The sequence below is a fragment of the Triturus cristatus genome, chromosome 10 (genome assembly GCF_964204655.1).
Source record: "Triturus cristatus chromosome 10, aTriCri1.1, whole genome shotgun sequence".
In the NCBI taxonomy this organism is placed as follows: Eukaryota; Metazoa; Chordata; class Amphibia; order Caudata; family Salamandridae; genus Triturus; species Triturus cristatus.
This window is the reverse complement of record NC_140593.1, coordinates 183,960,413-183,984,375: the sequence shown is the minus strand read 5'-3', so window position 1 is coordinate 183,984,375 and position 23,963 is coordinate 183,960,413. Positions and strand designations below refer to the sequence as shown.

At 46.0% G+C, this 23,963-nt stretch overlaps 1 protein-coding gene across 1 annotated transcript in view; it reads left to right on the top strand.

Moving 5' to 3' along the window:
- Positions 1–23,963, top strand: part of THSD7A (thrombospondin type 1 domain containing 7A) — a 982,498-nt gene that overhangs the window by 636,153 nt on the left and 322,382 nt on the right. Inside the window, exon 8 of the mRNA XM_085630781.1 lies at positions 22,011–22,202. Within this exon, the coding sequence (XP_085486907.1) occupies positions 22,011–22,202 (192 nt within the window). The remainder of the gene's footprint in view (positions 1–22,010; positions 22,203–23,963) is intronic.

Below are 23,963 nucleotides of genomic sequence, written 5' to 3'. Positions count from 1 at the left end.
CGGTCCTAGGATGCTTGTTTCCAGTGCAGGGAGGACCTGGCCTGGCAGTTTGGGCTGGACTGTTCCCATGAGGCACAGGGTCAAGACTGATTTGCATATGGCTGGGTTCAAACTGGAATGGCGTGGTGAGCAAATAAACGATGGATTTAGGCCCCGATCTCTATACGGGGGTGAATGTATGACATTGTTCTGCATTCTGTCCATCAATTGTTGTTTTTGCAATTGTCACCAGAAGTGGGATGGGTATGCCCAGACGTGGGTCCCATGCTCTCCATGCCACTGGAGTCAAGCTATCCTGGCTGAAGAGGGGTGAAACCCCAAAACCGGTCCTAGGATGCTTATTTCCAGTCCAGGGAGGACCTGGCCTGACAGTTCAGGCTGACTGTTTCCATGAGGCACAGGGTCAAGACTGATTTGCATATGGCTGGGTTCAAACTGGAATGGCATGGTGAGCAAAACACCGATTAATTTAGGCCCATATCTCTGTACTGGGGTGAATGTATGACATTGTTCTGCATTCTGTCCATCAATTGTTGTTTTTTCATTTAGCTGTGAGAGCACAGCCCCCACACCATGCTCTGAATTCTCTTGAGAAGTTGGGTGCCTTAAGCACCGGCACTGTGTACATGGCAGATTTCAGGGCATCAAAAGCATTCTGGCAGGTGTCAGTCCAGTTCACTTTCCTGGGCTGCTTCCTGGAAGTCAGCTCTGTCAAGGGGGCAACAATGGTGCCATACCCCTTGACAAATCTCCTGTAAGTCCTAAAAAGGCTCTTACCTCTGAGTCTTGGAGGGTTCCCAAGCCAGAATCTTTGGCTGCAGGGGTGCCACCTGGCCGCTCCCTACCTGGTGTCCCAAGTACACCACTGAACCCCATCCGATCTGGCACTTGCTTGCCTTGATCGTGAGGCCTGCCCTCCGCAGCGCCTTTAACACTTCCCAGAGGTGGTGCAGATTTTCCTCCCAAGTGGCAATGAACACTGCAATGTCGTCCAAGTAGGCGCCACTGAAATCTACCAGCCCAACCAACACCTGGTTCACCAACCTCTGAAAGGTGGCAGTGGCATTCGTCATCCCAAAGGGCATCACCCGGAATTGGTAGTGCCCATCTGGTGTGGAGAATGCTGACCTCTCTCTGGCCCCATCAGTCAAGGTGATCTGCCAGTACCCAGACGTTAAGTCAAACGTACTGAGATACTTGGCAGCCCCCAACCGATTGATGAGCTCATCAGCTTTGGGGATGGGGTGTGCGTCAGTCCTTGTGACTGAATTGAGCCCTCGGTAGTCCACACAGAACTGGAGTTCTGGTGTAGCACCGGGTGCCGCAGCCTTCGGGACCAAGATCATTGGGCTGGCCCAAGGGCTGTCCGTGGGCTCAATCACCCCTAGCGCTAACATCTTGGAGACCTCCTCCTTGATGCAAGCTCTGACCCTGTCAGTCACTCTGTGAATTTTATGTTTTACTGGAGGACTGTCCCCGGTGTCCACATCATTGACACATCACTGAGTGACACCGGGGGTCAGGAAGAAGAGGTCAGAAAACTGTCACAACAGTTGGCGAGAGTCACTCAGCTGCTCAGCGGTCAGGGTGGTAGAGAGGTTCACACCGTCCACTGACCCATCTTGCTCCTTTGCAGACAGGAGGTCAGGTAGAGGCTCAGTTTCCTCCTCCATCCCAGCATTTGTTGCTAGGAGAATGCCCACTTCGGTCCTCTTCATGTGGGGCTTCAGGTGGTTCACATGTAGGACCCGCAAAGGGTTTCCCAGGAAACTGTAAGTCCACCAAGTAGGTGATGTTGCTCTTGCGCTCCACTACCTCAAATGGTCTGGTACACTTATCCTGGAGCACACAAGGCTCCACTGGGGCCATGACCCAAATCTTTTGTCAGGCTGAAACTCGATTAGAGTGGCATTCTGATCATACCATCTTTTCATTTCTTCTTGGCTGGCTACCAGGTCCGCCTAAGCGAGTTGCCTGAAGCGCATAGTCTGGTTTCTCAAGGTCAGCATGTAGCTATATACATCCTTGGGATGTTTACTGGGAGCTTTCTCGCAGCCTTCTTTCATCAGACTCAGAGGTCCTCTCACAGGATGGCCGTATAGCAGTTCAAAGGGACTGAACCCTAAGGACTTCTGGGGCACCTCTCTGTAAGCAAACAGAAGGAATGGCAAGAGGACGTCCCACTTATTCCTTATGGTAAGTAAGTAAGTAATATGTTTATTGTGCAGTTAATTAAAACCATTACATAAAGTTGGCCTCTTATAAACAATAAAACATTGATTTAAAAGGCTGATAGCCACTTTTACAAACACACATTAAAATTGCGGAAAAGATCCCCACCCCCGGCCTTAGTGGCCCATAGTCCAGTTTCCTCATTTTTGTTTGCAGAGATTAGCAGCAGTTCGTGAGATAAAAATTACCCCTCTTGTCAGAGTCTTAACTACAAAGTGAGGGCAGGCAAATAGGTGCAAGTTTAAAGTGCATAGTACCGCATCAACATCCATTAATTTGTGCAAAGACATCCTATGGTTAGCCGATTGATGCTTTTCCTTGAGGCTTGCATGTGCAAAAATGCTTGAAATTATGTACTTAAAGCGCTGTTCCAGTTATTACGCAAAGGGTTAACAGGACGTCTCCAACTCAGTTCTAATCAACTTCTTTGATGATCCGGCGGTAACTGTTTTAAGCGGAGATCAGCTGCAGGTAAAATTTTTACCAGGCAGCAGCTTAGTTGAATGTCTTCGCCAGAGAAGCTTGCAAGCACCGCTTGTCTGCACAACCGTATTTGGTTCTTGTTAAAAATAGGTCTGAGTAGTAACCGGCGCTCCCGCATCAGTTCACGGCAAATGGTTATGATATGAACTATGTCCTCCTCTCCTTCCCCGCAGAGACGGCACTTTGCAGGCTTCGGAGGGCGCAGCCACGGAGGCAGATGGTAATAAGCCTAACCTGAATTTAAAACACTTCTCTTTGGTGGTTCTGGAGAAGTTAGAGAGGAGGTAAGCTTGAGGAGTCGCTTTACTGTAAGATTGTATAGTGAGCCAGCCATGTGAGCGTTCTGTCAAGGCCGCTTTGTCTTGTAAGATAGATTATTTTTTGATAATGTTATTTATAATTTTTTTGTAGCTTGCCATGGTCCCCGACATTGCCTAGAGTTGCCGTAACCCCAACTGGTCCAGTGCAGTGTCCAAAAAGTGTCTAGCTGGGCAGGTTTCCGAGGTATCTACTTCCCTCCACAAATAGAAGTTTAACGTTTCTGGCTGCCCTTTTTTGATCTTAAACCAGGTTTTAACAAAGGCTCCTTTTCGGGCCAGGTCTTGTCTTTGTATCCCGAATTCAAGCCTCATTTGTGTCGGAGATGTATATCCAGGCAGCCCGTATATTATTCTCAGTGCTCTTGCGATGGTGCCGTTCAATGTTTCCGCGTCCCTCCCTCTCATGGCTTCACTTCCATAGGTGATTGATGGAATCAGTTTAGCCTTTATCACCTTGGTCAGAGGGAGAAAGCTTGGTCCAGCGGTCATATTTTTCAGGTTTCTTAATGCTACAGCTGTTGTTAAACCCCTCTTTTTTATTGCCTCGCATTGTGCTTGGTGATTGCCTTTATTGTCAATCGTGACCCCCAGATATTTGTAGTCTTGTACGACTTCAAGCTTGACTTTTGCCAAGCACCAGTTGTATTTTATTTTTATTTTCCGGTGATTTACACACGTAACTTTTGTTTTATCTTGATTAATGCTTAGTTCGGTGGTCTCTGAGTATTGAGATGTAATGTCCATCAGGCGTTGTAATCCTAAGGGTGTCCGAATGATGAGTACTAAGTCGTCTGCGTACAGGAGGTTAGATAGCTGACAACCTCCTAGCTTCGGGGCATGCAAATTGCTTCCATTAAGTTGAACTGAAAGCTCGGCCATAAATAGATTAAAAAGTGTCGGGGCAAGTACACACCCTTGTTTTAATCCTGAAGTTGTGTTCATCTTTTTCGTTAAATGGTCTCCTGCCCCCAGTTTTACTTGTACCCAGGTGTTACTATGCAGAAGGATTAGTTGTTTTAGGAGCAGCGATGGAATGCCTAACATTTTTAGTTTTTGCCACAGGATATTTCTGTTCATATGATCAAACGCTTAACTGTAATCAATGAAGCAGATGTACAGGGGCTGTTTGATTACAAGTGCAGCATTTATCATTAATGAGAGGGTGGAGATGTTAGTGGCAGTGCCCATATCTCTACAGAAACCGGTTTGATTGTAGGGTATTGCTTTAATTTCTGTGGCCCATGTTGTTAGTTCTTGGAGGAGTACCCCGGCATAATATTTGGCTTCGTTATCCAAAAGTGCCACCAACCGATAGCTCTTTGGATCACTCCTGTTGTCTTTTTTTATAGATCGGAGAGATTATTGAGCCCCTCCATGATGATGGTACCGTTGATGTCTGCAGGATTCTGTCAAAGATCGGTTTTAAGACTGTATCCCTAAATTACGGATCTTGTTTGAATAGTATGGGCGGAATCCCGTTTGGGCCTGGAGCTCCATCACGTCTGCCTTTCGAGATTCTTTTGCGGACTTGGGTATTTGTAATTTTGAAATTCTGTCCATGTTCTACATTAGAGTTTGGCTGGACGGGTTGAATTTCCATTCTTGCCGCAGGATTATTTAAGCCAATTTGGGGGGTCTGTTCTTTATTGAAGTGTGGTTCGAGGTAAGTTATCCATGCTTCTTCTGTGACATTGGAGCTGATGCACTGACCTTTCGAGTTAGATAGGGCATTAATCTTCTTCCAAAATTGTGCGCTATTATTGTTTTAGATGTCGTACAAAAGTCTGGCCCAAAGAGATTCTTCGGCTTCCTTTTTATTTTGCCAAATACGTTTTTTACGGGTGGCTTTTAACTGCCTCAGTTCTTGTAATGCAGAGGGGTCTTTCTTCAACCTCCGTAATGTAAGGTTTATCCGTGCCTTTAGCTGTTTTAATTTGGCATTGGTTCACCAAGACCCATAATCATGCCCTTCAGGGTTCCGGTTGAATCTTTCAACCAGCCCATTACCTTGGGGGTGGTATGGAGTGGTGAATTTATAGGTTACACCGCACTCCTGCCACAGGGACTTCATATACTTAGATATGAAGTTGGTGCCACGGCTGGACACCACCTCTCTGGGGAACCCCACATGGGAGAAAATCCCCATCAACGCACGACCCACCACGGGGGCCGTCACAGTCCGGAGAGGGATCGCTTCTGGGTACCGGGTGGCATGGTTCACCAAGACCAGGATGAACCTGTTGCCCATTGCTGTCTTGGGATCCAGAGGCCCCACAATATCAATGCCCAACTTCTCAAAGGGGGTGCTGATTACAGGGAAAAGTTGAAAAGGAGCCTTGCACTCCTCCCACTCTTACCACTTGCCTGGCAAGTCTGGTAAGTCTGGTAAGACTACAGTGGCATTTGCGGCCAGTAAAAGTGAGTGACAAGCTTTTCAAAGGTCTTGTCTTGCCTCAAATGTCCTGCCAAAGGCACATCATGAGCCAGATCCAGTAGGAAGGCTCTGAAGTGCTGGGGTACCACCAGCACACGGGCTGACCCAGGTTCAGCAACCTTAGGCTCGCTATACAGGGGACCATTCTCCCTGTATATCCAATGTGATCTGGACTGATCACCTGCTGCCTGGTTTGCAACATGCTGCCACAAACCAATGAGAGAAGGGCACGTCTGCTGCTCCTGGCAGAACTCCTCCCTGGTGGGCCCTTCTTCTTGCTGCCAATGGGTCAGCTCAGGCAGGTCCCCCAGTTCAGCCACTTGTTCCCCCGAAGGCTTCAGGGCATCCCCCTCAGGGTCTACATCCTCCTGGACCGTGGGAACTTCAGGGAGCAGTTCCCCGCACCCCCGCCTCTTCTCTTCCCGGCAGACACCTGGGCCACTCTTTCAGGCTCTAAGTCTTCTTGACTGCCCTTATCAGCTGACATTGACCGAGTGGTCACAAGTGCCCACTCTGGCAGACCCAACACCTCCAAATGAGACCTCCACTCTACCTTCGCCTAAGTGGAGCTCTCCAAATCATTGCCTAGCAGGCAGTCAACAGGCATGGCTGGCCTCACAGCTACTCTCAAGGTACCTCAGACCCCCACCAAACTCAAACGGAACCTGTGCCACTTTGCAGAGGCACTCCGAGTTGTCAGCAGCAACTACAGGGGAGAATGTTTTGGGGACCACCTGCTCTTTAGACACCACCCGACATCTGACAGCTGTCACCTGGATCCGGTGTCTCTCAGAGCCTCTAAACTATGGCCATTTATGGTCACCCCCTGCCTGTACTTTTTAGTGTTATCAGGCAGATGAGCCCTAGGGAGCATCTCACTGTCTCCTAAAGAGACCAGGGACATCTCTGCGAGACCCCACCCAACTTGGGCACCAATCTCCTCCCCCAAGGCTACACTAGAAATTTCCCGGGGCGGTGCGCAAGTGGGTGCAGTGGTAACCGGGTTTGGGACACTTAGGATCCCCCCAGAAGTGGCCCACCTCACCACAGCCGAAATAGGTCTTGGGACCCTTCTGCACAGGCTTACCTGTCGGGATCCATGGTCTTTTGTCAGCGGGAGGCTGGGAACCCTTACCTTGGTTCCCTTGGAGATTACTTTGGAGCCCTTTTTGGAGCTCCTTTTGTTTACCCTTCCCCCCACTCTTCCTTTGGTGGAGTCTCCCACAAGACCCTTGTGGACCCTGGTACTGACCCAGCGGTCCGCCTCCACAGCAAGCTTCCTGGGGTCAGTCAGTTTACTATCAATCAGGTGCTGGCGTAGCTCTGCAAAACATCTACTGGACAAGTGCTCCCATGCAATCAAATCATAGAGCGCCTGAAAATCATTTACCTTGCTACCCTTCACCCAACCATCCGGTGCTCTGCAAAAAAAGACACATATTCCACCCAAGTGCTAGACTCCAGCTTCTTGCAATTTCTGTACTTCTGCCTATAAAGCTCTGGCCTCAATCCATACCTGGCTACTAAAGTTTCCTTCATGGGGGCATGGGACATCTGATCCTCAGTAGGCAAGGCTAGTAAGGTTTCCCTCTCTTCACCTATGAAGCGGCCCCACAACCCCACTCCCTAATCTCTCTCAGGGACCCGGTAGGACTTCATTGTTATCTCAGATACCTTAAACCACTGCCCAATATCCTCATGCTTCATGAAATCTTTGATGACTTCCTTGGGAATATAAACTTTTTCTTCTACAGGCATTGATGGTGTGCTGTCACCAAGGGAGTAATCTCTAGGCTCTTCGCTTTCAGCTCTCGCTCCCTCAAAACTCTCCCACGCTCTGAAAGCATCTTCCTTTCCTCCATGGCCAATTTCTTGCTCTCTAACTCCACCTCTTATTCTCTAAGTCACCCCAGTTTGACCTTGGCAAGCTCCATCTCATGCACTCTGCTTTTCTCCCTGTCCTCCAACTCTTCTGGAGACAGACCCCTTGAAGACACACTGCTGCCTTCCCTGGGAGGCACTCCCCCTCCAGTTAGGCCCACTAGCCCATCCTGCTGCCCTTCTTAATTCTCCCCCTCCACCATAGAATCCTCAGTCTGCCCACTGGCATTCCTTGCTTCCAACCAGGCCCTTAGCGCCTTTTGGGACTCCTCCTTCTTGGTGAGGCCTCTCATGAAGATTTAACATTTTTGCAGATGGTTTTAAGTTGTGGCACAGTGTAGGTATCAACCCTCTCTTCTTCTAACTCAATATACACAGATGCAATGGATCCTTGTTTACTCATGGTGAAAACTTGGCAGTTCTCAAGATGCAAAAAATTCCCAAAAAGAACTCCACCAAAATGTATGTGGTTGCGTATTGGTCTGCACTCACTAGTAGTGTACACCAATCACTGTATGTAAGTCACAAATGCAAGTCCAGGATCCTCACCGCTGACCACCAATGTTAGAAATGTGGGTCTCTAGTTGACAGAGAGGTAGGTACCTTTGTCCAAATAGGGACAATTGCTTCTAGTCAGGGTGAGGTGGATATACCCCTAAAATAACCCCTGCTCACCCCCTTGGTAGTTTGGCACAAGCAGGACAGGCTTATCTCAGAGGCAGTGTGTAAAGCATTTGTGAAAACATAAAGTAACACAGTGAAAACACTACAAATGGACACCATAACAGTTTAGAAAAATAAGTAAATTTTATCTAAACCAAAACAAGACCAAACAACAAAAATTCACAATACTGTATTAAAGATAAGGCTTTCAAATGGTAGTAATAGTTCAGTTCAAAGCAAGTTGTAAAAGCGACACTTTTCTCAAAAGTACCTTAGATGCGCCACACAAAACAAACAAAATGGCCACAGGGAAGGTGATGTGTCGGTTCCTTACACGCAGGAAAGGTGATGCGTCGGTTCTGTGCTTCGGGGAAGGTGATCCATCGGTTCCTTACTGCACCTCAGGGGAGGTGATGCGTTGGTTCCTTACCAGAGAGGAGGTGATGTGTTGTTTTCTTACTGCGTGGGAAGGTGATGCATTGGTTTTGTACTGTGTCCCCCAACGGTGCGACAGTCTGGGGTCTGGGCCCCTCTTTGTATACACCGAAATCCTTTGTTCTCTGAACGCAGTGAGTCTCTGTACCCAGCTAAAACAAGTTCTGTGGGGCACTTTGCAAGTGCACAACAACCTCCTTTGTCAGTGTGAGCCCGGGCCTCAGACACACCACAGGGCGACTGAGCCGTCATTGAGGAAGGCAGGCACAGCCCTATTCAGGTGAAGACGCTACTCCTCCCACCACTCCAAATGTAGACCAAGCCTATTCAGCCCAGCCCTGACTCATCAGACTTCTGGAGACACTGCTCTGCTCCAGCCCCTGTCATCCAAAAGCCAGACATGCAATACACAAACCAAGCAGAAGCTTACTGGATGGTTAGGTAAGAAAATACCTACTTTCTAAAAGTGGTATTTTCAAACACGGAATGTAAAAATCACCCTCACTAAAAGATGCACTTTAACAGTCTGAGTTCAGGCATACTAAACTTTATTTTCCTATTTTGTTCCCAGGGTCAGTTATGTTTATAATGTGTTATAAACAAACTCTCCATTCTGGCCTATGGGAACAGACAGCCTTGCAATAGTGAAAAACGAAATTGGTGGGATTTCACTATCAGGACATGCCACACACATCAGGGAATGTCCTATCTTTCACATACAATGCACCCTGCACACAGGGGTAACTTGGGCCTACCTTAGGGGTGACTAACATGTAGAAAAGTGAAGGTGTATGGACTGCAAGTGTGTGCACTAATCAAGTCAACATGACAGTCCCAGACTGCACACAGGCTCTGCAATGGCAGGCCTGAGTCACATTTTACAAGCTGCTTCTGTGGGTGGCACAATCAGTGCTGCAAGCCCACCAACAGCATTTGATTTACAGGCCCTAGTCACACATAGTGCACTGTACTAGGGTCTGACAAGTAAATCAGATAAGCCAATCATGGAATCTCTAATCCCTAACAATGCTTTACAAAGGAAGTACTGGCACTTTGGCACTGAACATCAGTGGCAAAGTGCCCAAAGCATCTAGACCAGCGAAAATGGAGTCCAACACACAGCAAAACACAAGTAGAAGCAAAAAAATTGAAGGGAGACTCATGCCAATAGTGGTCTAGCAATCAGCATAGACTGATTTTTTAGGACTGTGGGTTTTAACAGCTCGGCATTTACCCTGGATTCTTCAAGGAGCCCCAATCACTTAATTTTTAGATCTTTACTACTTATGTTTAACAAAGTATCAGGCTGTTAAAAATACAATGGTTGACCCAAGTCAACAGAAGTGTTTTAATATAAACCAGCCATGAGAAAGGCATTGCAGTGCTAAGGCTAAGGCAATCTCTAATAACTGCCAATTAAGGCCAGTAAATTCTGTAGTCCAAATCTTGTGCCATAACAAGATTGGCTGTATCCTAATTACATCCAGAAGAAATGATAGACCCAGTTCTGCATGGCAAACAAAAGAAGAAGCACGATTAGGTGCAGCATGAAGATGCCTCAGAAACTCATTTCCTACTATTTGAAGTGCCTTGCAATTAAAGTGTCTTGCAATTAAAATGTCCCCATACACCTGCCCCATAAGCAGTAATATAGAGACATTGCGCCTTATAAATCTTTAGTAAGTATAAATAAAGCTCCTTTGCTTGATAGTATCTTCAATTGTTTCAATTTGTGGTTTACGGGCGTAAAGTGATAGAGAGTTAATAATGCATTTTCGCCTGTAAAACGTTTTCCAGCCTATGTTTATCAATTCGGCATATGACCCTGAGAATTACTCCATTTCTTTCTATCTTTCAGTACCCAATTGACATTTCTCATTTAAACATCTCTTTTCTTATTTTCTTAACAAATTGATTGATTTTCCACTCCAATGTTAAACCTAAATTCTGCATTTTTATGCACACTATCAGATGTCAAAGTGGGCAGGGGAATGGGGGAATGACGTGCTGATTTTTTATTCATTTGATTAAAACAGTTCCCATACTTTAATTTAAAAAAAAGAAACAACAGTTATTGAATGGTTGAGTTCCTGCAGGTAGAAAGGGGAGAATAAGCATCTATTCTTCTGGTAATTGAGAAAAGTGAGAGGCAGCAGAAGAAGAAACTGTTATTTTCCCCAAGGTGCCTTCTACCTGAAAGAAATGTAAATGTGTGCAATTATTATTTTTAATTAAACTAATGATATATATTTACTGCACTTTCTCTCACTGGCTTGGACCTCCTGGCACATAAATACATGTTGCTATTTCCTCAGTGCACTGATCAGGATTCAACTTGGTGGCTGCCTGGTTACACCCACAGACATCTTGAGTAATCACATTAAACAACTAAGCTTTTCTACCCGAAAATGCATTTTTGTACCGATAAATTTAAGTTTCATTGATTTTTCCTTTCACGTGTATGTATTATATTTTATATGCAGTTACCGGCAGGTGAAAATCCAACAACGTAGTTAATATTTTGTTCTTTTAGCCACGTCTCTTACTTCGTCGCCACCCTCGCTGGCCCCGCCCTACTAGGCTCAGGATCACAGTTCCCATACTTTTCTTTCTGTACTTCGACCACTGCCTACAACAGTTATTGCGCAAGAAATTGATTTTACAAAGAAGCTGCATTGAGTAGTATTGCACAATTTCAACAAGGTTTAAAGGCAGAGTAGCTGTCCAGTCAGTTTGACATCTATGAAGAGTTATGTGTGAGGACGTCATTTACTAGCTAGGTAAAACAAGCATTGGCATAGCCAATAGGTCTCGCCTTTGGGACCTTATAAGTGTTTAGCCATGCAACAGTTGCATAACTAAATACTTATAAGGTGCCAAAAGCGAGACCTATTGGCTATGCCTAGCGGCCGCGAAAGTGAAAGTGATCGCGATCAAACATCAAAGCGGTCGTGCAGCCGCGAACGTGAAAGTAATCGCAGTACAGCGCGCGCGCCCACGCACATGCACTGTAGCTCTAGGCTGGCCTGGTAGCACTTTTTGGAGCCCTCTCAATAAGTCTCGCCAGCCCAGCGCATGCGCTGGGTCAGGCGAGACCTAAAAAGGTGCTATGCTTCCAGCAGCCATTAACTACATTGGACTGCTTTACCTCGCCTGTGATTCTACTACTTTACATACTGCTCTTTCAGGTTAACCATCTTGTTGATTTTGTTAGCTTTAATTCATTGATAGTGGCTCCCATCAATCACTGTTGTTGAATTGTAGCTTCACGATAGTTAAAGAAGGCCATGTCTTTTAATTGTACTCTGTGGTGATTGTGATGGCATTTCTTTTGATTCCATCTGGGGTTGAGGTTTATACCACTTCTGCTGTACATTAGTGTGGCCAAATTATGACACTGGCAGTGTGCAACCTGCTCTTTTTGGATGGCCATTAAAAACTGGTCCAGCAATGAAGCAATTTTTAGAATAAAATCGAAATTATTTTTACTTCTGCTTGCTATTGTATTTAAAGCTGGAGTTATGGTTGCTTCTGACTTGATGATTTTAAGTGCACTACAGTTTCATTTTTTGACATTCCCATTGCCCCACAAGAAGTGTTCATTGTGTGTCACAATACAATGGTGTTCATTATTCATTCTAGATAAATTAATATTGTAATTCGTTTTCATCTCCTAGTCATTAGCAGATAAAGCATTTATCTGTCACAAAATACGAGCAGAAAAAAGAATGTTAATGTTCTCACTAGCATTTTAAGTTATACTCTTCCCCCACACTCTCGCCCCCGCATGCTGTATTCTGATAGTTTTATTGAACGCGTGAAGTTAAGGTACACTTTTGGATAATTAACTCCTTTCCATCTTCTCAAACACAGCACCTTCAAGGAGCCAGAAAATTCCCTATATAAGTATGTTCTCATTGGCAGTATATGGGATCCAAAAACGTGCCATTTAATCCAGCATCTTCTAACCATCATGTGGAGAACAGATATCACATGCATTCTAATTATCCTAGATTTCATTCAGACAGGCACAGTTATCAATTGTCATATCTGAACTTCCCATACAGAATTCAGTACCTTCTCAAACGTGTACCCAGCCACAGCAGTCAACAATACTGTGAGGCCACTCAGGGAACCACACAACCAGCCTCTTGTTCATGACCAGCCACATTACAGTTCACAGTCACATCGTCGCTTAGTTAGCTACCCATTTTTCGTACACTCATTTATCAGTCATTCAGTTGTTGCATCACGGCATCATTCCCTCACTCACTCATGCACCCACTCAGTCCTGCTCCTGCTTAGTCTTGTGCCACAGAAGGGGTACATGCGTAGGGGCACACTTTCTAAAATATATTGCAACTAAAGTTGCTGTACTGCGTTGTGCAAGGGAGAGAGAGTAGCGCAGAGCCATAATTACTAAACAAGGCATGCTGAAAGGCCCAACTGGTGTCTCTTACCCTGTGCTTGTGCTGCCTAGTGGCATGCACTGACAACTGCACCATTGCTCAAAGATGTGCCTGTCATACTGGAAGTATACCCTTCATTCTAAAACATTTCACACAGGGATGTTGTGAATCCCCTCTTTAGCAGCTATTGGAGGGGGGCCTTTGTGGGCCTCTTCATTCTGGAATTGGGCAGGCAAATGCTCATAGTTAAGACTGTAAGCATGATGGCTGGATAGAAAAAAATGAGAAGGATGGAATGTTGACTGGAAGTTATATTGAAAGTAAGGAATGGTGAAAGAAAGGTAGGAAGAGATATTAGAAGAATGGATGGATGGTTGAGTGAGTGGAAGGATGAGTGGATGCGTGGGAGAAAGATGAGTGAATGGATGAGTGACGGATGGTGAAAGGATTGTAGAATAAGTAGAATTGTAGGTGGGTGGATTGAAGGCTTTACTGATGAATGGGATGTATAGATAGATGCATGCATAGATGATGGATGTGTGATTGGATAGAATGATGAAAGAGATGCTAGGATGGAAAAAACAAGGGAGCACTTCTAGGGACGGCTGGGCTCTCTTGCTTCGCTTACTTGGTGCCATCTAAACTTCGATTCAAAGTGGAGGTATTTAAGTTTTCTGCCCACTGCCTTGATTTTACACTTTGTATGTGTGCTATTCAGTGTGGCACATGAGCAATATGTGAACTGTTTGAAGAAATAAAAGGCACTTCACCAGCACAAAAAGGTTTGCACTTTAAATTAAATACCCTTGCCAGACTCTGTGCTGCTTTGCGGTATTTTCTGTGATTAGGGCAGTGGGTCAAAGACTTAATTAATCCGCCTCATTGGTTTTTCCAAAATCACGCTCTTTCGAGTGCCTCCAGTGACCTGGAATCTACCAGTTATTGCACGAGCTGTAGACAGAGCAGTGGGAACAGGAAGAAGCAATTACTGCGCGGCGTTTCTGAGCTTTGCTGTGGGTCATGATTCATGCGGCACTGAAATTCCGAAGCACGTTTTTGATGTTTCACACCGACCAATTTAAGCGAATGCTCAGTGAGACTGGCCAGGCTCCTGTTTTTTGTGAAACCGTGAAAGCCTTTTCATGCTATTCCTGATGACGCATGTGATGTCGTCAAAGATGCTTATGATGGTGTCATTGGTGACACGATATGATGCATTGGTTTCATACATAGCACAAACCTGGTTTGGGAGGAGTGGATCCCTGCCAAAGATCTGGGACCCGGGAGAAAATTTGCCATGAAATCCTTCAAACACGGGGTCCCATATTTGTATTATGATATTAAATAATTTTTATGACTTTACTCATATATAACATTTGAGTCACTGGGGAGTCAAGATGTGCAACTTATTCACTGGACCACATTTTCACTTTAAAGTTAAAAGTTCAGCGCATACCTAGACCCAGCAAATGCGGGGTCATCTTAGAATTTAATGTCTTTTTAAATGGCTTTTTCCTGGAAATCTAATTTTCTGAAGTGCTTTTTTATTTTCCCAGAATCACGAAGATTAGATTAATAACGATACATTGAAACGGCGCCTCAAGGCTGGCCACATTTTTGCCCTTCTCAGGCATTGGTCTTGTGATTCCGCAATGGACAAACGAATATTGGCCTCCTTTATGGTGTCTTTGAGTTTCCCTGAGCCTTGGGATAACTTTTGATTAACTCTGGTCTAACATCTGCCTTTTATTAACCTTGTCTCCTAACCAGTTTCCTTTAAGCTTCTTTCAATTTCTGCCTTCGCCTTCACTGTCACTACTTTATAAAAGTTTGCCTGTAGTATGTAATCTGGGTCCTTTGGTCGATGGCCAATGGAAGCATATGCATAAAGCACCAAGTCGCCGCAACATCTTGGTGCTAGAAAAAGTAACCGTAACATTAACTAGATGGACTGTCTGGAAACTCAAAATACAAGTATTTTCATGAGACTTCTAAAGTGCAGTAGGTTGGTTTCTGTTCTAAGACTCAGAGGAAGGTAGCTCAAAGACTTTTCAACTGAGAATACTTTTCAACTTTAGAAATTGTTGTATTGAGCTCGGAGTGTGGAGAATCACCGTGGCTTTAAAAAGAACCCTGTTTTTAATAAATAAGAAGCCAGAGAATCTGGTTTAGTGGAGGTGAGATGTTTATGTTTAGACATACTGGAGATGAGCCAATCAGCAGCGTTCTACAACAGCTGACGTTGATACATAAGTGAGCAAGTGGTGGCCATATATACAGCATTGCCATAGTCTAGCCTGGACTGGTCTAAGGTGTTAAACACTTGTCATCTGATTCCACAACACCATCCGTATCACCACTTATATGCAGGTCATCCAAAATGGGCTTCAGCATGGTCCAATCTGCATGCTTCTGCTTCAACCAAAATCCAAATCACACCTGCCTAAGTTGTTATTGCTGTCAACATGGTTTGCAATTGAGAGAAGCTGAGTTTATCCAGAATGTTGCGCATAAATTGAAGTAGCGAAATGGGCCTATAGTTGCCCAAGTCTTCTGGATTCAGAGGGGCTTTATAGAAGCAGTTTAACAATAACAACAAGCCAACAATGTCACAATATCACTGGGAGACTGCTAAAGTGCTACATGTAGTTTGCCGCTGTATGTTTTACATTTTCATATGTTTTTATAGTTTTATGTAGCACAAACAGGACCTAGAAATATTGGAGCGTTTCACATAAGCATCAGCCACATTATACAAAGGGACATTAACTTTTTAGGCACAGGTAGATTAAGTGATTTGCCCAGAATCAGAAGATGTTGAGCTGATGCCAAAACACGAACCTGGGTCCTGATGTACCATTCAATGTCAAAGGGAAAATGCTTTAGTACATATGGACCCTAGTTCGCCAGTTTCAAAGTCAGCAACTTCAGGCATTACCCCCAGGTCCCTACGTCCTCGACACCTTCATTACAAGTGAGATTTACTATCTCACCGACAGAAAAAAAGGACGAAGGAATGCTGGATTTACCCTCCCCCTCCCACTGGGAGTACATAAGGCGTACCGGTCCCAGCATTCCTCCTGTTCTTTTATTCTGTCATACTGACAGTGGTATGGACGTCTTCCTGCCTTTTGCTGGTTACTTACGCGGAGGCTGCTGGTCGGTCCTTTGCCAGAGGCCTCTCCCTCCCTGCCGGGCTTGGGGGGAGTGGTGCGGGCTTCCCCTTGGTTGTTTCTGCCGTGCGGCGGTGGTGATACCACGTTGGCTTTCCTCTGGCCCGATGGCCACCCCTCCTGGCCTGCCGGGCTTGCTAGGGGGGGCGGCCCGTTTGCTGCTCCCGGATTGGCTGCAGCTTCCTTCCCCTTCCGGTTTTCGGCCTGCCTGACTTCCGGTTTTGACGGCGGGACGGATGTTAGGCGCCTCGATGTTCTCGGCTGTGGGCTGCTCGTTATTTACGGGCCGGTGGGGTGAGTACTGCATAGCGGTTTTGTGCTGTGGGGTTTCTTTGTGTTTGGCTGTGCTTCTTGTATTCTGCTGCCATGGGGAAACGTTCGAGGAAGAGGCATCATCGGGAGAGGTCTTCCTCTTCTTCTTCTTCGTCTGCTGCTTCCAGGCCTCCTTCCCCTGCCAGGTCTCGACGCCGTGATGGTGGTGGAGATGTGCGTATTAAGCGCTTAATACGTGAGGCTTTGACTGAGATGGGTGATGTTGGGACCCGTCGCAGGTGCCCTGCTCCGGTTTCTTCCAACTCTTCTGTCGATGAGTCTGCTTGGTTGGGGGACGGTGATTTAAAGGGCAAATATGTGGACGAGGACGCTTTGCCGGGTATTCTGAAGCATGTTAAGGAGAACATGGGGTTCCCTGATGAGCACGCTCCAAGTTCCTCTAGGGGGCCTTTGTTACATCAGTTTCAGAGGGCTGCCACCCTGGCTGCGGACGCCGTGCTGAAGGATCCTGTGGATAAGAAGGTGGATGTTGCGCTCAGGAAGGTTTATTCTGGTTCCCACCTGGCCTTGCGGGCTGGCGTCTATGGGACATATGTTTCTCAGTCTCTGCTGTCTGACCTGAAGACGCTCTATCAATCGATGGACAATGCCACAGACTGTTCCGGTTTCCCTGAGCAGATCGAGCGTCAGGTGGAGCTCCTGTCCGATGTCTCCTTTGATGTGGTGCGTGCTTCTGCACTGTCCGGCGGGGCTTGTGTGGCGGCTCGCCGCAGTCTTGTCCTTAAAAACTGGAAGACTGACTCTGCGCAGGAGGCGTGCACTTTGCGTTTGCCTTTCCAGGGTACTCTGTTGTTTGGGGGGGAATTGGAGGCCAAGTTGCATAAAATGTTTAAGGAGATGTAGCATTCTTCTTCGTTTTAGGTCTCCTCTTCTGATCCTCTCCCTTCTTAATCCAAGTCTTTCTTTCGTCCTGCCTCTGGTAGACAGTTTGTGAGAGGCCGGGGAAGGTTTGCTTCTGGCCGGGATCGGGATCGTACGGCTAAGTCCCCTCCGCTTGCCAAGCCACGTTCCTGACTCCCGGGTTGTTGGTTGGAGGGCGGCTGCTGCTTCCTGATGGCCTGGGTTCAGTCTTGTTCCGACGCCTGGGTGTTGGAGATCATTCGCCTGGGTTATACTCTGGAGTTTTCGGTTCCTCCTCCAGAATCCGGGGTTCGGCCGACTCCCTGGCCTTCATGCCGTTTGAAGCGGGCTCATCTCTCTCAGGGGATTTTGGATCTTCTTCGGAAGAGTGCCATTCAGGAGGTTTCTACTTTGGCGATAAGGGAGGGCTTTTTTCCCCTGATCTTTCTGGATCCCATAAATACAGGGGGTTTCCGCTTGGTTTTAGACCTGAGGGTGTTGAACAAGTGGGTGACTAGGGTTCCTTTTCGCATGGAGACTTTGCAAAGGGTGATTCCTTTGGGGCTTCCAGGTCACTTCATGTGTACCCTGGATCTTCAGGATGCTTATTCCCAGGTTCCGATCCATCCGCGGTCCCGCTGGTTTCTGCGGTTTTGTGTTCTGGGGCGTCATTATCAGTTCATGGTGTTGCCCTTTGGTCTTCGGTCAGCGCCGAGTGTCTTTACGAAGGTGGTGGCTCCTTTGGTCGTGTGGCTTCATCTCCGAGGGGTGCTGGTGTACCCGTACTTGGACGACTGGTTGGTCCATGCTCCCTCTCGGGTCCTGTTGTTGGAGGCCCGGGAGGTGGTGGGTTCGGTGTTTTGGGCCCATGGTTTCCTGATCAACTTCCCCAAGTGTCAGCTGACGCCTTCTCAGGACATGGTTTTCATTGGGGCCCGCTTCCGTTCGGATCTGAACCGGTTGTTCCTTCCTGAACCTCGGGTTGTGACATTGGTGTCCCTTGCTCAGCGTTTTGGGGTGGGGGGTGCCTTTCCGGTGCGCCTTTGGTTGCGTCTTATGGGTCTGATGGCGGCGACTGTTTTTACGGTGGCCTGGGCGCGTTTTCATCTGCGTCCCCTGTAGGTGTACCTCCTGTCTCTCTGGAATCCCCTGTCCCGCGATTTGGAAGTTCTTATTCCGGTGTCTCCTGTGGTTCTCCCGGTTCTTCTGTGGTGGTCGGTGAGGGGCCCTCTGTCGCTGGGTCTGCCTCTGCAGTCTTCCCCTTCTCTAGTCTTGACGATGGATGCCAGCTCCTTAGGGTGGGGTGCGACCTTGGGGTCTCGATCCCTTCGGGGTCGTTGGTCCCTCCTAGAGAGCCGCCGGTCATCCGACTGGCGAGAGCTGACGGCTGTGTCCCGGGCTGTGATGGGTTTTCGTGGTCTGTTGCTCGGTCGGAACGTGTTGGTTCGGTCTGACAGTATGGTGATGGGGGCTTATCTCGATCATCAAGGGGGGGTTCGTTCGGCCTCTTTAAATTCGGTGGTTGTTCCCCTGTTTTGTTGGGCGGAGGGCCATCTGCTGTCTCTGACAGCGGTTCATATTCGGGGAGTGGACGTCTGTGTGGCGGATGTCCTGAGTCGTTGCTTTCCGGATTCTCTGGAATTGTCTCACACCCCAGTTGCATTTCGGCTTGTGTGCGGGAGGTTTGGGCTTCCCTTTCTGGGCCTCTTTGTCTTCCGGCACAATGCACAGCTTCCTCGCTTCTGTTCCCGGTTTCTGCAGGAGGGTTGCTGGGGGGTGGACACCCTGTCGATTTCTTGGCCATCCCGTCTCCTCTATGCCTTTCCTCCTCTGGCTCTGGTTCCCCGATTTCTGGCCCGTTTGTGTCAGGAGGATCGGGAGGTGGTGGTGGTCCTGCCGTTTTGGCCTCGGAGGTCCTGGTTTCCGACGGTTCGTCTTTTGGCGGTGAGGGGTCCCTGGTTTCTTCCCCTGTCCCCGTCTCCTCTGAGGTCTTCCCCGTCCCTGTCTCTTCTCCGGTTGCGGCTGTCAGTGTGGAGGTTGAGTGGCAGGGTTGGAGGCGGCGCGGTTTCCCGGAACATTTGGCGGTGGCCCTACAGCGTTCCCAGCGGCCTTCTACCCTCAAATCTTATGATCGGTATTGGGGTGATTTCGGTCGTTGGTGTTCGGCGTTGTGCCTGTCCCCTTTGTACTTTTCCATGCAGGTTGTGCTTCAGTTTTTGTGGGAGGGTTTCGAGAAGGGTTTGGCTGTGTCCTCTCTACGTGCCCAGTGGGCCGCGATTAGAGCGTTTCGTTCCCCGTGGGGGAATCTTTTGGATGTTGAGGACTTGGTTTCTCGTCTGCTAAGCAGTTTTTCTATTTCTCGTCCTGTGCCTCGCCCTTCCTTTCCCCTGTGGGATTTGCCCTTAGTTCTTCGGGTTTTGATCGGTCCACCTTTTGAGCCTTTAGCTGAGGTGGATTTGAAGTTTCTTGCTCTCAAAGTGGTTTTTCTGGTGGCCGTCTCCTCTGCTCGTCGTCTTGGGGAGTTGGGGGCCTTGTTGGCGCGGAACCTTTCTTGTCTTTCACGAAGAGTGGGGTGGTGCTTCGCCTTGATTCTTCTTTTGTGCCGAAGGTTTCTTCACAATTTCACAGGTGCCTGGAGTTGGTCTTGCCTGCCTTTGGCTCTGTTTCGGATTCTCCTGGTGGTCCCCGGTGGTCCTTGTTGGATGTGTGCCGGGATTTGCGCGTTTATCTTGATCACACGGCGATGTTTTGCAAGACTGACTCCCTTTTTGTCTCCTTTGGGGCTGCTTCACATGGGGTAAGGCTTCTTCTGTGTCGATCGGGCGTTGGCTGAAGCAAGTCATTTCCTTGGCCTACTCTCTGTCTGGGTCACCTCCTCCTTTGAAGGTTCAGGGTCGTTCTACAAGGGGGGTGGCTGCCTCTTGGGCGGAGGTTCGGGGTGTTCCTCTCTCTGAGATTTGTAGAGCTGCCACCTGGGCCTCTTCTGATACTTTCATCAGGCATTATCGGCTCCTCAATCTGTTGGGGGATGATGGAAGTTTTGCGTTGGGGGTGTTGAGCTCTGTTCGCTCCTGATGTTTTTTTCTTTTTTATCTCCAATAAATCTCTGGGTTTGTTTTGCTGTCCTGGCGGTTTGTTGTGTTTTCTGGAATGAATGCCGGTGTCTGCTTTTGTATTTCTCACTTGTAATGAAGGTGTCGAGGACGTAGGGACCGGGGGGTAATGTCCTATTACTTACCGGTAATCTTCATTACTCCGGGTCCCGTAGTCCTCGACACCTTCATGACTTCCCTCCCTCCCTGTCTGCCGGCCTTCATTGTGGCTTGGTATTTCAGGAGGAATGCTGGGACCGGTACGCCTTATGTACTCCCAGTGGGAGGGGGAGGGTAGGTCCAGCATTCCTTCGTCCTTTTTTTCTGTCGGTGAGATAGTAAATCTCACATGTAATGAAGGTGTCGAGGACTACGGGACCCGGAGTAATGGACATTACACCACATCCTCCCCCATGTAGCTTGTGCCATAATTAGACAAAACCTCTTTACATTGGTACAATGCATAGCTAATATTTTAAGTAATTCAACAACGAAAATTAACTATTCAATGAATGTACAAAACTAATTATGAAGGTAGGTTTGGCAAAGGTGACAATTTTTGCATACCCATCAAGTTCTAAAGTGTGACACCTGCAAAAATTCATAGCTTGCAGGTAAAATGTGGAGCAAGCAAATATGCTTTGTAGAATAAAATTATGGAAAAAACAGCTTTTTAGGGACTTTGTGCATGCTATTTTTTGGGGGTGTAATTCACATCTTTATGATGTTGTCAATTTTAGCACAGTTTGCCCACTCCTAATTAAATATGGTACAGAGCGGGTCAATTAGACAAGGAAAAGACAACCTATGTAGAGATCAGCTATGTTAGAGGAAGGATGATTATCTTTAGCACGCAAAGTCCACATGATTGTTTTCAAGAATATCCAACCAATTACATAGACAGAAGTAAACCAAGACCACAAATCCTAGACAAATGTAAGCTGTCAACTCACACTCCATCTCATAATAATGACGTAAGGCAGGTAACAATAGTACATTAATGATCGTTACATTGTTATCTCAATGTAATGCATAAGGTTTGGGAACATTTGCAAGGTCCTGTGGTGAAAGAGATTGTGAAAATGTCCATTTGACACATTGGGCTCTAATGGATTTTTAAATTCTACAAAATTCGTTATTTTTTGCTAAACACCAGTTGTAGATCATGTAAGATAATGAGCAGCATTCCATTTGTTGTTTTGCCTTTTAAAAGTTAAATGTGATATATGGTGCTGATGATCTTACATCTATTATATCTTGGTCCAATAATCCATATAGATTCTCTTACAGCATGGTAGTTTTACGTGCCAGTGTGTAATGTAATGCTGCTGAAATGATTTACCCAGCACAGCTGCAACAAATTAATGTAGCACTTAGATTTATTTGTGTATTGCATAGGATCCTTGCATTATCAGCTCCCTTATAGAGACTTGGAAAGAATTTGGAAAGAGAATTTAATACATTCATTATTAGTTTTGTTCATGTTCCTAAAATTAGTGGGAAATCTATTGAGGATCATATGCCTTTCCTTTTTATATTTTTAATGTCTTTGATTGTCTTCTGGGAGGGAAAAGCTTCCATTCTATTAATTAATCCGTTTTCTTTTGCTTTTGTACCTCAAATAATCTGACTTGCATGTGTGTCTATCTGGGCTTGATTTCTGGATCTGAATTAATTCACTAATGATGAACTGTCACTGGCTTGTCCCTTCCCAGGAGAAGACGTTGAGAGACAGCTCTGCAGAGATGCAATCTTTCCCATTCCAATTGCTTGTGATGTTCCCTGCCCAAAGGATTGTGTTCTCAGTGCGTGGTCAGAATGGTCTTCCTGCACACACACCTGCTCTGGAAAAACCACAGAGGGCCGACAGACGAGAGCCCGCTCCATCATGGCGTATGCAGGCGAAGGTAAGGAGAGATGTCTCATTACAAATGCAAACATTTGCACCAGTCACTCAAGGTGGCCCCGTACTGTGTTTTTTGTGTTTTTTTAAATGGTAGAACCAGTCTCCACATTCTGCCACTTCACTAAGAAGACTTGACAGAGCGGGATTTTCTATATCTCATTCTTCTTGCGTAATCATTAAATTACCCCAGCCGCTGGTCATATGGACCTTAGTTTGTCGGCAATGAGAGGTATAAATGGCATGATAAATCATTAATGACTTTTAGTACAGTCGTTAAAGAGAATTTGTTTGAGTTAAAGGGTTTTGTTTTCAATTCTTTTTAAGATTTCATGGTTTATTCAATAAGTATAAATCTTTTAAGTATCTGCTTTAGATGATAATAAATTCCAAAAATCGAAAATGTAATATATGGAAGAATACAGTATTGTGTAGGATAACAGTCAATTTTGTAATAATGGAGCAAGTGTATCCAATTAAGGAAGTTCCCTAATCTAAAATAAAATGGAATAAGGTAGAATAAGGTGTCAGTTCAGACACTCAATAAAGAGTTCTGATGAGATACCAATGCATATACATAAAGCATCTGCACGTCAAGGTGGAAAGTGTTCTCAGCTATCAATCAGCAGACTTCAAAAAATGTGGTTAAGCAAACTCTCATGCAGAGAGTTATAAGAAACTCAAAGTGGAATTTACAAAGTTAGCATCACAAATCAAGAAAAATATTTGCTCTAGAGGTGTATTAGCAATTCACATAAGTATTAATTTAAATTCATCTTGCTTATATATTGAATTAGAAGAGCCATGGCTTCTTGCTGTTAACATAGTGAGTTGCAGAGAGAATGGGACCCATTTTCACTGATAATTACCAACATCTATATACAGCCGACACCATCTGAGAAGCGAAAGGCAGTTCTTTTGATTTGCACTTTCAGAACATAATTAAAACAGGCACATAGTGAGCCCCACTTTATAATATCGGAGGACTTCAATATGAAACTGTTTTAGAATCCATTTACAGATGAACAGACAGCTGAACAGGATTTGCTATGGAACATACCTTTACAAGCAACTCCTCCAGTAAATCGACGTGTTAAAGTCTGGAGAAAAGCTCTCAGCCAAATTAATTAATAAAGGTTCAGAATAGTAAATGGCAGATTTAAGGAAGATAAACTGCCAGAATGGGACACCTATTACATCTGCTTCTAAATCGATTATTGATTATATTATGTGTGCCTTTCTCATTAGGTGATTTTAGACAGTCACCCAAGCTGATAGGGACCACCTTCTGCACATGATGGAATTATCTCTTGTAACAACTTTGCTGGCGGCATCAAATTGTACTATTTGCGTAAATTGTGAACTAAAAGAGGGTACATTCCATTTTAGCCTCTTGTAGTTCTCAGTTTGGGTTTGCCGCAAGCATTGTTTAAGGTTAACCCAGTCCGTGAAGCTTGCCATGCTGTATATTCACGTTCTCAAAAACAAATTAATTCTGGAAGCCTCGCAAGGTGCAATTGTGCATATTATTTGCAAAGGAGGAGATAAATCATCTCCAGGTAATTTATGTTTAATTACCCTTTTAGATGATGATGGAAAAATATTTGCTTCACTTCGATTGAAAGATTTGGAAGATTTGGGTAAAAGAAGGAAAATTGTGCCCACAGATCAAACCAGCTTTAATAAATGTACAAGAATTGCCACTGATTCATGTGCTTTTTAATTAATTATTGATAAACTATGGTATCCAATTCCACCTTTTTCG